At 40.3% G+C, this 13,455-nt stretch overlaps 1 protein-coding gene across 5 annotated transcripts; it reads left to right on the top strand.

The window, feature by feature from the left end:
• The first annotated feature begins 5,849 nt into the window (after positions 1-5,849).
• On the top strand, positions 5,850-12,945 carry LOC134022001 (uncharacterized). 5 transcript variants are annotated; one of them, XM_062463161.1, is made up of 11 exons: positions 5,850-5,941; positions 6,233-6,323; positions 6,841-6,875; positions 7,080-7,173; positions 7,302-7,456; positions 7,642-7,778; positions 8,193-8,286; positions 8,421-8,750; positions 8,840-9,008; positions 9,680-9,804; positions 10,095-12,945. In XM_062463161.1, exons 3-11 carry the CDS (start codon positions 6,849-6,851, stop codon positions 10,416-10,418), a joined length of 1,455 nt encoding a protein of 484 aa, XP_062319145.1. In that variant the 5' UTR covers positions 5,850-5,941; positions 6,233-6,323; positions 6,841-6,848; the 3' UTR covers positions 10,419-12,945. The 5 variants fall into 5 exon arrangements, with proteins under 5 accessions (XP_062319145.1, XP_062319144.1, XP_062319143.1 ...); XM_062463160.1 differs by having other exon boundaries at positions 7,287-7,456; XM_062463159.1 differs by having other exon boundaries at positions 6,841-6,942; positions 7,033-7,173.
• The last annotated feature ends 510 nt before the right edge of the window (positions 12,946-13,455 follow it).

The following is a 13,455-nucleotide window of genomic DNA, read 5'->3' as shown; positions in this document are numbered from 1 at the left end:
CAACCACTAGTGCGGGACCCTCCTGTGGAGGAGTTGCTGGAGGCAGTGAAGACCGGTCCGCCCCCCCTGGAACCATCGCTGGTGGCGTATTTGGTACCAGGGGCGAGTGCGTGGTTGACCACCAGGAAGGCGAACCTGCCACGCCCACGGGATAAACTGACGGCCTCTCTGGTAGATAAGGTTTATGTGCAGGTGGCAGCTGCCTCGAGTAATGCTGCTCTGCTCATGGCAGCAGTCTCCAAACTCTCTACCGGGAGAACTCAGGGACTGTCTGCTGAGGAGGCATCCTGGATTGCGAGGATGACGTTGGCAGCGTTGTTTCTCACACAGGGTGCGGCAATCTGTGCAGGAAGATCGATGGCGAGTAGAGTGGTGTTACAATCTCTGGCTTTCTCTGACAGCCATGAGAGATGCGGACAAAACCGCCCTCCTCAACGCCCCTGTTTCCAGGGACGGTCTCTTCGGCCCTGCAGTAGCCTTAGCCTCTGAGTGCTTCTCCAGACTGGAGGAGGAGAGGAAACATCTGATAGGGCACATGCCCTTACAGAGGAAGCCTCAGACCGCCTTTTCTTCCCCAGCCTCGGCAGGGATGTCTCAGGGCAGGAAACGGCGCGATCACCGGCCGGCGGCAGCGACCAGAGTTGTGGCAGCAACCCGACACGCAGCGGTTCCAGCAAAGAGGACGGGTTTTGCCTGGCCGTCTGCTCCTGCCTGGCGTGGTGGTGGACACAGCAGGAAGAGGAAGGCGTGACTGGAGGTGGGGATCAAGACTTTGATCCTCTCACCTGTTTTTTCTGATATAATAAAGTGTAAAGAGAGGCTTGGACCTCCACAATACTTTATCAGAGAAAGACAAGTATTCCAGTCAGTGCCTCTTGTGATCCTGACTGGTACAGAGTTGAGCACTCGTACTGATGTTGAACCATCGTGCATCACGCACGTAGCGGAGTCTGGCCCAGCTAGCAAGCGTGTGGCCAGACCGCTACCCGCCTCCGAGAACCATAACACAGCGTGTGACTGTTGTCTCGTTACATGAGTCACCGCTGCGACAGTATGCCCAGAGCTCTTGTCGCGCTGTGAGACCTTTCGAGGCTCATGGCGAGGACAAAGCTCAGACCTCTCTTGTCCATATATGGGGGGTGACAAGTGCCCTCGCACGCCCGAACAGCATACAATGTATACTAGCTTTGCCCACAATGTGCGTGTCGTCTCAGCCTTTTTATCATTGGTTCCCAATGGGGGTGATGGCGGCGACGTGGCGACGTAGTACGTGAGGGAACTTTTGTAGCGGCGATGCTAGCTTTGTAAACATTGCATTTGTGTAAATATAGTTTTAAGCAAGTTTTCATGTCATGTTTGATATGTATTAATTTCGTATTGTATGCATCACATTCTAGTAATGTTTTCAGTGTTGGAAAATGTAGCTATATTTGCTGGTTTTATAGCCTAGAGTTTTGTTGTGCAGAGGCCCAAAATGTGTTTACATATTCTCTTGTCTTGCAAAGGCTTATTTGGCTTACTGCAGCCACCAAGTACCGGTGATGGCTAAACCGATCACTGAGTTTGATTAGCCTCCTATACTTGCTAAGGTTAGGTGCGCTAGGTTTATAAAATACCTTTGTTATTGTTTGCTCTGAAGGTAGCGTTTGTTTCTGTATTGATTTTGTTACATTGTCATAATGTATTGATAATCTTACTATTTTGAGAATAAACAATGTTTTTGCATCTAAAGTTACTTGTCTTTGTGCCTGCTTTCAATGTTTGGACAATATAATTTGCTGGAGTCCTAAGTCACTATCAAGAGAGAGCCTTTTTATGTGTCCCTGACAAACAAGAGGTGAATATGAGTTGTATGTGCTGGTTTTAAAATGTAATACCATTTCATGTATTTTAAGTTGTTTTGTGTCCACAGGAGGATTGGTTTTCACCACTGTTCTACCATTTAGTCTGATTGTTAGCTGAGTTCCTTTCCTCCGTTCCTGAGGTCTTTTATTGTCAGATGCACAGAACAACACAAGGTCAGACTGGGCACTGAAATTCTTAGGACACGACAACGCAAAGCAACCTGGCATAACATAACATATAAGTACTCTGTACATAGATTACATCTATGATAAGAAAATAAAATAACAACTCCTAAATATACAAAATAATATACAATACAGTATACTGTAATAATACACATATTAACCTATACTAACCGTTTAAACCTATACTAACCTAAAGACAAGTGGGGTAACAATTAGTGCAATATTGCTGATGTAATGCAACCAGTAGCTGAAAGTGACAGCGTGTAAAGTGGCTAGTGAGAAAGTGGTGAGGGTGTATCAGTGTCCATTCAGAAGCCTGATGGCCCTTGGAAAGAAAGTATTCTCCAGTCTACGTGTGCGACACCGAATGCTTCGGTATTGCCAGCCAGAAGGCAACGGGGTAAATAGACTGAAGGATGGGTGATGGTAACAGTCTCATAGGATCCTGCCAGCTTTCCTGAGGCATCATGTGTGGTAGGTGTCCTGTAGGGCTGAGAGCTTCCTGCCGATGATTAACTCAGCAGAACTGACCACACTATGTTGGGCCTTGCGGTCCCTGTCTGTGCAGCTCTCATACCTCACTGTAATGCAACTAGTCACTATGCTCTCTATTGTGCATCTGTAAAAGTTAGTGAAGATGACTGAGTCCATGCCAAACTTCTTCAGTCTCCTCAGGAAGAACAGGCGTTTCCGGGCAGCTTTAACTACCATGTGAGCAGACCAGGTGAGATCATTGCTGATGTTCACCCCAAGGAACCTGACGCAGCTGACCTGAAGCAGCATGCTCCTCCTCCTGCCGCCTCCTATAGTCCACAATAATCTCCTAAATCTTGCTGACATTGAGAGGTTATTGTCCTGTAGTCAATGAACAGCATCCTCACATACTACGTATTCCTTTGTCCAGGTGGGAGAGAGCGGTGTGCATAGTCAGGGTGATGGCATCGTCTGTAGACCTGTTGGACCGGTATGCAAACTGTATAGGGTCCAGGGTGGGAAGCAGTGATGAGCAAATTAATTTTTTGACTAGCCGCTCGAAGCACTTCATGATGACAGAGGTCAGTGCTATCGGGCGATAGTCATTCATGCAGGTGACCTTGGTGTTTTTGGGCACAGGGACGATGGTGGTCCTCTTGAAGCAAGTGGGGAGTACAGACAGGCTGAGGGAGAGGTTAAAGATGTCTCAGTTAAATATAAAAAGGTTAAAATCAGACTATTATTGTTATTAACAATTTGGTAACACTTTACAATAAGGGTGCATTAATTAGCGTTCATTAATGCTTTAACTAATGCATGAATCATCATCAGTTAATACATAACTCAGAAAGTACTTATTTTTGCACTGATCATGAACACATCATTTGTTAATAGGGAGTCACATATGATTTACTATTAATTAAAACCGGAATCATGTATCAATTCCTATCGATATTAACACATTACCTGATAGGTGAGTTAACAACTTTAGTTAAACGTGCGAACTAATACTGTTAGTTAACTGTGTGAACTAAAACCCTGAGTTAACAGGGTAAACTAAAGGTAATACCTTAATTCATGTGTTAATTACCACAATGGCGACATCCATGGATTGAGACGGTATACTTGTTTGTTAATAGTAATGTGCCACCCTAAGTAAAGTGATAACATAATGATACATTCACTAATGGATGACTACCATGCAATTAGCAAAACTTTTTATTTCACTCGGACAACGCATGCAATGCCACCTTTCTAAGACGAAGAATTCAACTCGAAGTATCGATCAGACCTTCCGTAGAACATGCCTGTCTGCAACACATCCTGGAGTCTGGACCGATTCATGACGGTGAACTTCTATCTTCGAATGTTAACTTTCCACTATCCCCTAAGCTCAGCATAATACATCAACTTGAAAAGGGTGAAAGCTAACAGAGAAGAATTTAGCCTTTGAAGGGTAAAGGCAAACTACGTAGAGCTGACTGCCAACCTCAACTCATACAAACTTAAAGATCCTGTAAAGTGGAATTAAAAACGAGTTTCAAGTTCACCACATCACAGAAGAATGTGTTATTAACTACCCATCCAAATTCGAATGGAAAAAAAAAACACCGACAAGTATGTTAAATTAGGCTTTGAAATCGGCACTCTTCTCTGTTCAAGACTGTGTGTCGCCTGAGGGAGTTGAAGCTCGGCCCCCTTGCTGGAAGGCGCCACCTCTCTCAAGTAAGCTACCTACGACCCAGATAATGGACGCTACGTCAAGCCGAACACTGAGCACTTGATTGACGCGCTTGTTAGATGTAAAATAACGTTCCAACCTTGCGTTCTTGTTCTGGGTTAGGCAAACTTTTCTCACTTAAATCCAATCCATAAACATGTCCATACATCCAAACTTGTACCTAATTTACGTGTAACAGACATTTGGTTTATACAGATGAAGCGGTCAAAAAGCTATATGCGCTCTCCCTCCGTCAAGCAACACCTGACACCTGCATGAATGTTCACGCCTATATTGTTCGAGCCCAATTAAGGTGGAGCGCCATCTAGTGTCCCAAACAAGACTAAAACATGAACCCAAATGGCTCCTACAATTAGAATTTATTTGTTCAATGAGTGAAACATACAGATGCATATAAATGAAATGTTCCCCTGAGCTGTAACACAGGAGTAAAAATTAGAGACAGCAGACAGTGAGCTCTCCAACTACACTGTAAAAAAATCCTGTTGTTTTTACGGAAAAAAACTGCCAGTGTAATTTTGTAAAAAACACAGTACAATTGTAAATAACTTTACAAAACAACCTGTAGATTTGACAGTTTAAAACTGCTATTATACATTTTAAATGTGTAAATCCAACAGCCCTTTTCTGCTAAATGAGCATTAGCATATTGCTATATAAATTGTAAGATTTACATGCGGTTGTCGCTTATTGTACAATGAATCCCATTCAATTTAACTGAAAAATTCAGCAAAATAACATTGTTTTACTATAAAAGTATCATTATAAAACTGTTATTTAACTGAAAAATACAGCAAAATAACATTGTTTAACTGTAAAGGGAACATTGTTAAACTGTTATTTAACTGAAAAATACAGCAAAATAACATTGTTTTACTGTAAAAGTATCATTATAAAACTGTTATTTAACTGAACAACACAGCAAATTGTACTCAAAATTGTGGTTTCTGATGTAGTGTATTTTGCAGTATTAACAAGGTTTTACAGTGAACGCAACATCTAGGTACTGTAAGTAAATTGTCTTTGCATTATAATTTAGTCATAAAATCATGTTCTATGACTCCTATTTAGTATCAAACTCAAATGTAAAATTGCATCAAAGTGTTTTTCATTGCATTGCTCAGTTGTAAGGTTTCTCTCTACAACAGTAGCCATGATAATTTTTTATTTCGACAACACAGTTTCAGCGGAATGACTTGGTGCCCATTGACAATGTATGATGGTAACGGATAAAAATCTACTAAGTCGTTGATGTTAAGACATTGCAACTGTGTACCCTGTTTTGTCACAGAGTACAGATGGTATTCAGAATGATAGTCAGCTTTAAGCATATCCATCACAAAAGACACAGCTGCATCATTGAGAATTAAAACAATGAGAAGTTCTCCAAACTCCATGGACTTTTAGACACAAGAAAATGACATTTTTATATGATGTACCTTTATACTCTATGTCTGTGGAAACACTACACAGCAAAACTGCCGGTGTTACTTTTTCAGTGTTGGTGTTAATCAACAGGGTGCAGTGTTATTTCAACACTTAATAGATAAAAATGTACACTAAGAGAGTTTTTTGATGAAAGTGTTGGTGTAGATTTTGGTCGTTGGGGGGGGATTCTACACCGTGAGTGTTAAATTGACCACACCCTCGCATTTCCGGCAAAGAAGCGCCATCCAGAGCTGATCCAGAACTTTCGGTAGCCATCTTTCTAACCGCTGCGGTAAGTCAAACTCGGTTAATGTTAATGTTGTGCAGTTGATAAAGGCTTAAATAATTCGAAAAATCGTAGTTACTTTGCTTTTGTATGGATGTATGCTGTCTGTTACTTTCTAATCCCATTCTAAATAGATTTTTGTCGAACTGGCAATTGCTAGCTTACACTTGGTAAAGATGGTAGCTAATTTTAGACAACGGCTGTCGAGATAGTATAATATCAGTAATATCTGCGACTATTTTTTATTAATGTGCTTGTATTTCTTTTTACTAGCAAACATCGAAAAGATAAGTTTCACTTTGCTGACGAGTAAACTGAGGAGAGCTGGACAGGGCGGGAACAGTCGAGGAAGGAGAGGAGAGAGGTGAGTTTTCGCTATCATTCATAAGGAGAAGTTAATAATGCCTAGTATCTTGTTGAGGGAGTAGTAAATGTAGATATATTTATGTTTAGTCATAGCCGCAACAAACTCCGGTAGTTATCTCAATGCCGGAATAAAACCCTTGCGAGCACAGATATTTTTTAATATGCTCTGTAGCTCGCTATCTCAGCAGCAGCTAACAGCTTGTTAGCTAACTCTTACAAACAAGCTTAACAGAAAGCTGTCTGTATGTCCCTTCTGTTTAGCTTAGTTTGCCTGTATAGCGCTGTTGATCTGATATCAGCCCCCCTCCCTTTAGCAGCAGCACAGACAGGCTCACATCAGCAGCACAGGAGGACAGATAAGAGGAGAGGAGGAATAATCATGTTCTTCATTCTTAACCTCAGTCCCCCCTTTTAAAACCAACTGTGTTGTCTTGTTTAATCATGTGCATGTTGTTTTATACCTTTTAGAATGTGTTTTATTTATTTATATATAAATGCCATTCTTTCCTTTGAAGGTGAAGACATGCTGGTTCCTGTCGAATATAAGGGGGTGAGCAAATGGGTCAGGGTACCAAAGGTGGAGGAGGTCTTCAATTTCTCTGAATTTTTACAAGGAGGTAACTAAAGTGTCAAACTTTATCCATGTCTTCTGTTTTGTGTAACTTACTTGGAAGTTATGCTATAATCCAAATTGTCTTTTGTTTTAGTGCTGGCAAAATTCAATTTGTCAGGTTTTACTGCTTTGATGCTCAAGGATTCTGCAGGAGTTGAAGTGGATTCTGACATCTTTGATGAGCTTCTGAAGTCATCTCAGGTGTCCTTCAAGGCCTTCACTGAAGATTGCAATGGTAAGAAAATGCAACTTAGTATTTCTCTTAACTATTTTAAATGTAATAATTTATATCCAAAGTTAGTTCTATACAAAAAATATGATTTTGTGTGTGTGCGTGTGTGTGTGTAGACAACAGTTTTGGAGATTCTTCAGAGGGCTCATCCTTAACTGATTGGTCACCATCACGTGCATCCCATGGGTCATCTCCAAGCTCAGACTCAACAATTATACTAGAATCCACCAAAGCTCGAAGAAAACGGCTGATTGAAGGACCCCCTGACAGCAGCAGTGCTCGCGATGTAAGTAATCTTTAAACTAAGGTCTCAAGCTGCAGATAATAAATTATTATTGGTTTAAAAAAAGAAGAAAAAAAACATGCGAAAGGGGCAACACTCCAGAGAGGAAATGTATTGGTCTAACCCCATTCAAATATGTTTTTGCCGTCTACTTTAAATGTCTGAATGCTAGGCAATTGTTGTTTCAGATTGTCAATGCAGCCCTGCATTCAAAGCCGGACGGTGACCAAATAATCAAAGAATACGAGAAAACAAAGAGTCTGTCGGATGGTACAAGAAGAAGGATGATCAACATGCTTGTGGCTGACATGGTAGAGAGCCATGGGTAAGTATTGCACACTTATAAACACATATTGATTTGACCAATGTTCATAATATAATATTTAACAATTATTTCTGTGTTCAATTCAAATATATATTGTTCTATCATGATTACAGTAATAATGAATAATATTGACAACAGCACAACAAAAGCAAAATGTACACAGCAAATTCTCAGCCTTTGTGCTGCATAATCCAAGTCTTAGATATGCAGCCATAGTTTCAATATGTCCCTTACATGTTTTACACTGTTTTCCCTTAATGTTTTTTTTATATTTCAAAATAAACTATTACCTGAAAAGTCTCCTTTTTTTTTTAAACAAAAAAAAAATCTATCACAGCCTGCAATTAAACCTTTTTTCAGTCACTTGATTTATGGGTGAAGTATCACTTTAGTAATTCATCTATCTTTTTGCAGGAGGATCCCTCCAGTAAATATCCGCAGTACGTATGCACTTGGCATTACAACCTTGTTCCCAAATTTGAAGGACCCGGATTCAAAGAATGGTTATGTAAGTATTGATATAAATATACATCCATGCTGCAGTGTTTCAGTGCATTGAATTACACGCATGACAGCTCTGTTCAGGATCATTCCTTGTTCTAAACCAGGTAATGGATTATTTTTTTGCTATGTAATCTACAGGAGCATTTCTATGATCACCAGAGTGGTTCTGGTTACCTGGCATGGAGGCTGAAGACTGTGCAGCGCAACTCTGCTCAAGAGATCAAGAAATCCAGGTCCAGCTTTCAGGATGGCCCTAAGACTCATCGCAGCATGCATTCACCTGTGAGGCAGTTGTCAGGTGACGAATGCAATGAAGCTATATCAGTGATGAGGCACTCAAGTGACACAACCCTCGTCCAAGACAAAATGAGGGCAACATTTCAGAAAAGACAAAAGGTTGTTCAAGACCCAGCAACAGCTTCCACTGTCCTAGACCTTTTTCCGAGATTCCTGGACACACCAGGCTTGGTAAGAAATTATGACTTGTTGACAGCTTTGTTCTGTCTTTATTTGTTTGCTCTCTAATGTATTTTTTCCTGTCATATTTTGTGTTTAAGATCGACCAAGACTTCAATATGCTCTTTGGTGATGAAGTGACTGGTAAATTCCTCGCTAAATGGCCAACATTCTTCAAACCGAGGATCATTGCGGAGTGCAAAAATCTTCCTCAAAGTGTGCACGTGGATGACCTCCTTTTGTCTGCCCAACAGGAATCTGATGATGGTGGTAAGTGTAAATAAGAGACTTAAGACTACACATGCCTGTATTCCATGCATCAAATATAATTTAGAGCCTGATTTTTTTTTTTTTTTTTTATCTGCTGGCTTTCACTCAAGTGTTTAAGGCAACAAAAAAGGTTGTTGAACATGGCTGTTTGTGTCATATCAACAAATATCTGTGATCCAGTTTGTTTTCTTTTTTGTCTTTATTGTGCAATCACTATTTTTTACATTAAAATTACATCACTGCAGCACAAATAATACTTGTAGCCCAGGTTGTCCTCATATTGATAGTTATTATAATACATATAGTGCTTAAATATACCTATACCAAAATGTAAAGATAATACCCCAAGTGCCTTAATTTCAACCCAATTGCTTTTAGCCAATGTATATTACAATAAATTGAATTTCCTGCACTCATTTTTGAAAGAAAAAGTATTCTAAAACGTTCAATGTTCTGACTTTAAATTAATATTGTCACAAATTCAAGCTGCTGTTCTGTAAGATTGCTGATTTACAATTGATTTTTTTCAGGCAGCCTTTGGTTTCCTTTCATTTAACATTAACAGTCAACAAAGCTATCTAGAGCCAATTCAGAGTCTCTGTAAGTGAACATTGAGAAGACATTGGTAAAGTAATTCAGGTAACTGCAATGGTGTTTTTTTTTTTCTGTAGTATGGGACTGTGAGGTTGCCGCCATCTGCTTGTTGCTTCACCTGTTGCCGCCAACATCCAAGGGCAAGAAGTCTGCAAAGATCAGCGCAACAGATGCTGCTGTCCGCCTGGTGAAGTTCCTTAAGGTCTGTTCTCAGAATTGTGTTTAAAGTATTTTAGTAGTATTGGGTTCTCAAGGGCTGATAGTCATTTTGTGACATGGGGTGTAGCAGATTTCTTCTTTTGAAACATTTCTTCTTTCTAACAAGTTCAGCTTTGTCCTAATTTGAAATTAATTGCTCATGAAATGAATTAATAATAATTAATTAATAATTTTGCTTGAAGAATGTATCCTAATTCTAGGAAACAGTGCTGGCATTCCGCACCAAATCCCGACATTTTATTCCATGGAATTCATTCTCTCCCTCTCTCTTAGGTGGGGAGAAGCATGGAGACCTTCCTGAAGGAAACTGGCCCTGCTCAGCCCTTTCTCCTGTGTGTTGGAGAACGAAAAAACAGCATCCAGAATTTCTACATCATCCTGGACCAAAAGGCCATTCCCTCCAAGACACAGACTGGAGTTGCTGCCTTTGACGAGCTCTTCAAGGCACATTTTGCTTTTGCTGTGTCCTACGATGAGGCGCTGTGCAACTTCTACACCTTCATCCAGACAACCGTGTATGGCATTGACGTTGGCAGTGTGAAGGAGAGTCCTCGGGTGAAGGAAATTCGAGCAAGATTTCTTCACAGTTCATTTTGAAGAGGAACTAATTTCTGACTTGAAATGTTCACATGTTACATTTGCAAGGTACAGCACAGAAATGGTTCATTGTTATGTCGACATTTGAAGTTTCAGCATGGATTGTACCCAGGAAGGTCTTTGCGTTTGCATTGTGGAGAGGCTGGTTGTTCATTTGTTTTTTGCACATACTTTGGTTACCAGCGGCACTTATCTCGAGCACATAAGGATGGTGGTGATTCAGATTCCGTCAGTGATGTTGAGTTTGGTCCTGCAACTAATGTTGGAGCTTCTGTTTCACAACAACTTAATGTAGATCCTCCTGCGACTGTCACACACATTCCAATGGATAACACGAAAATACTAGACATGTGCAGCTCTGTTATTGCTCAACTGCAAGCCTCAGGAGTTCCTGAAAGTACGGTGCAGTGTTTAGTTGGTTCAATGGAGGAACTGGTCGATGACATCCATGCCCATGCAAAAGAAACTGTTGTTGAAAGTTTGTCATCTGAAGCATCCGGAGAAACATTAGAAAAAGTTCAGGACTGTTTTGGTCAACTTGAAAATCCATTTTCATCTCTTAACACAGAATCTAAACGAAAGAAGCACTTAGAAGAAAAATGGAAAATAGTGGAACCAGTGGAGTATATTCTTGGTGTGCGTTTTGATACACGCAGAGATAGAACAACAGGAACATACAGGCAAGTTCCTGTAAACGACAAGTTCATGTATGTACCAATCATGGGGTCTCTGTCATCTATGTTTAGGAACAGTGAACTTTGTAACAGTTTCCAAAAAACTAAACCACACCAGGAGGGTTTTTACAGAGATGTAAATGATGGCTCCTACTTCAGGAACCACATTTTATTCTCACAACAAGAACATGCTTTGCAGATACAGCTCTACTACGATGATTTTGAAACTGCTAATCCATTAGGCTCAAAAAAGGGAATTCACAAACTTGGCTGCATTTATTTTATTTTGAGAAATCTGTCCCCGAAGCTTAATTCTGTGTTGATGAACATACATCTTGTTGCCCTCTTTCACTCAGAGGATTTAAAGAAATATGGGTTTGATCCCATTCTAAAGCCACTTCTCAATGATTTAAAGATGTTAGAGGCTGAAGGAATGCAGGTGCCCTTTCAACCCACACCTTTGAAAGGTTCAGTTTTTCAGGTTACAGGTGACAACTTGGCTATACACGGCCTTTTTGGTTTGGTCGAATCGTTTAGTGCAAAGTACTGTTGTCGCTTTTGTTTAACTGAAAAGGGAGAGATGCAATCAGTTTTCAGTGAAGATCATCCAGGTTTAACTCTACGTTCTAAAGCCCTTCATTCAGAACACTGTGCTGCCGTACAACAAAATCCAGCTTTGGCCTCAACATTTGGTGTGAAAAAAGCATGTCCTCTCAATTCCCTCAAGCTGTTCCATACTTCAGACAACTACGCTGTAGATATAATGCATGATCTACTGGAAGGAGTGGTGCAGTACGAGTTGAAGCTTGTGTTTCAGTACTTGATAAAGAACTCGATATCTGTAAGCTCATTGTCAGAAAGAATCATGAGCTTTAACTATGGATTTACACAGAGAAAAAACAGGCCAAGTGGGGTAAAATTGGATGATGATAGCAACAATCTTGGCCTTAGTGCTGTTCAGTCATGGTGCCTCTTGCGCAATACCCCATTGATGTTTGGAGATTTAGTTGGGAGGAATGATAGCTGCTGGAACTTGCTGCTCCTCTTAATACAAATCGTCAACATTGTCTTTTCACCTATTGTAACCCATGGTATGACTTGCTATTTGAAACATCTGATTTTCGATCATCACAAGCTTTTTAAATCTGTGTTTCCAGAGCGAAATCTGCTTCCAAAGCACCACCACATGATACATTACCCAAGGTGTATTAGAAAGATTGGGCCACTATTACACATGTGGTGCATGAGGTTTGAAGGCAAGCACAACTTTTTTAAAAGGTCTGTGAAGAACTTTAAAAACATCACAAAAACACTGGCAAAGAGACATCAGAATCAACTGCCTTTTCATTTTGAAGGTTTTTATTTTAAAAGATTCCAATTCGGCCCCATTACTGAAGTCTTGGTCAGCAGTTTGGAGGGCAGTGAGGCGCTGAATGAAACTTTCGATTTGTCATGTGTTTCCACAACTTCCTGGGTCAAAAGCTATGGCACAGAGTATCAGCCTGGGATGTATGTATGTTCTGTTGTTGAAAATGAGATGCCTTTGTTTAACAGGATTGTCAGTGTTATTGTTAAAGATGACAGTGCTTATCTTCTAACTTGTGCTGTCTCAACAATGTATTTTGATGATCACTTAAATGCATTTAGCATTGAGGAGAAAAACAATGTCTTTGCGCTGCTGTGTGTAGATGATCTGATGTACTACAGGCCGTATGACAGGCAATTTTCAAGTGATTCTGACGACCAAATGTTTATTGTCCCATACTCTGTTTTTGTGTGACTCCATGCTGTACTTGTATTTAAGACCGTTTTGCATTTGTGCTGTACCTGTGCTTTCAATACACAATATTTTGTGAAATTACTTCTTGTATTGCCTTTTGTATTGTGGTTTTGGCTGGGGAGGAGGGTGGGTGGGTCCACAACATTCTACACCCTCAGTGTTATTTATTTTTTTTACACCTGTAAGTGTTGATAAATTGGAGTCCAGTGTAGTTTCTAGTGTAATATTAACACTGCTCAGTGTAGTCTGGCAGTGTGGATTCTATAACACTGACACTAGTGTAGAGTATTATTAACACTACTCGGTGTTGGCCAGTTTTGATTTTTTAACACTGACACTAGTGTAGAGTATTAATAACACTACTCAGTGTTGGCCAGTGTTGATTTTCAACTCGTTTTAGTGTTGAATTAACACTGTGTGAGTGTAAAATCATTAACACTTTCAAAAGTGTTACTTTAACACCCAAAATAGTGGATGCATATGCACACTTTCTGGGTGTTAAATTTGACACTCTCAGAGTTGATTTAACACTAGCGATTTTGCTGTGTAGTATTGTTTTCTGAAAAGCCAAACCCTCTCAGTG

This window comes from Osmerus eperlanus, chromosome 6 (assembly GCF_963692335.1).
Source record: "Osmerus eperlanus chromosome 6, fOsmEpe2.1, whole genome shotgun sequence".
Lineage (NCBI taxonomy): Eukaryota > Metazoa > Chordata > Actinopteri > Osmeriformes > Osmeridae > Osmerus > Osmerus eperlanus.
Note: the sequence above shows the minus strand (reverse complement) of the source record. Positions and strands in the feature narration are given on the sequence as shown.

Coding starts and splice junctions, on each gene's coding strand:
- LOC134022001 (XM_062463157.1), top strand. CDS start 6,849: ATGCTGGTTCCTGTCGAATATAAGGGGGTGAGCAAATGGGTCAGGGTA. Junction 6,943..7,032: donor CTCTGAATTTTTACAAGGAG/GTAACTAAAGTG, acceptor CTTTTGTTTTAG/TGCTGGCAAAATTCAATTTG. Junction 9,009..9,679: donor ACAGGAATCTGATGATGGTG/GTAAGTGTAAAT, acceptor TTTTTTCTGTAG/TATGGGACTGTGAGGTTGCC.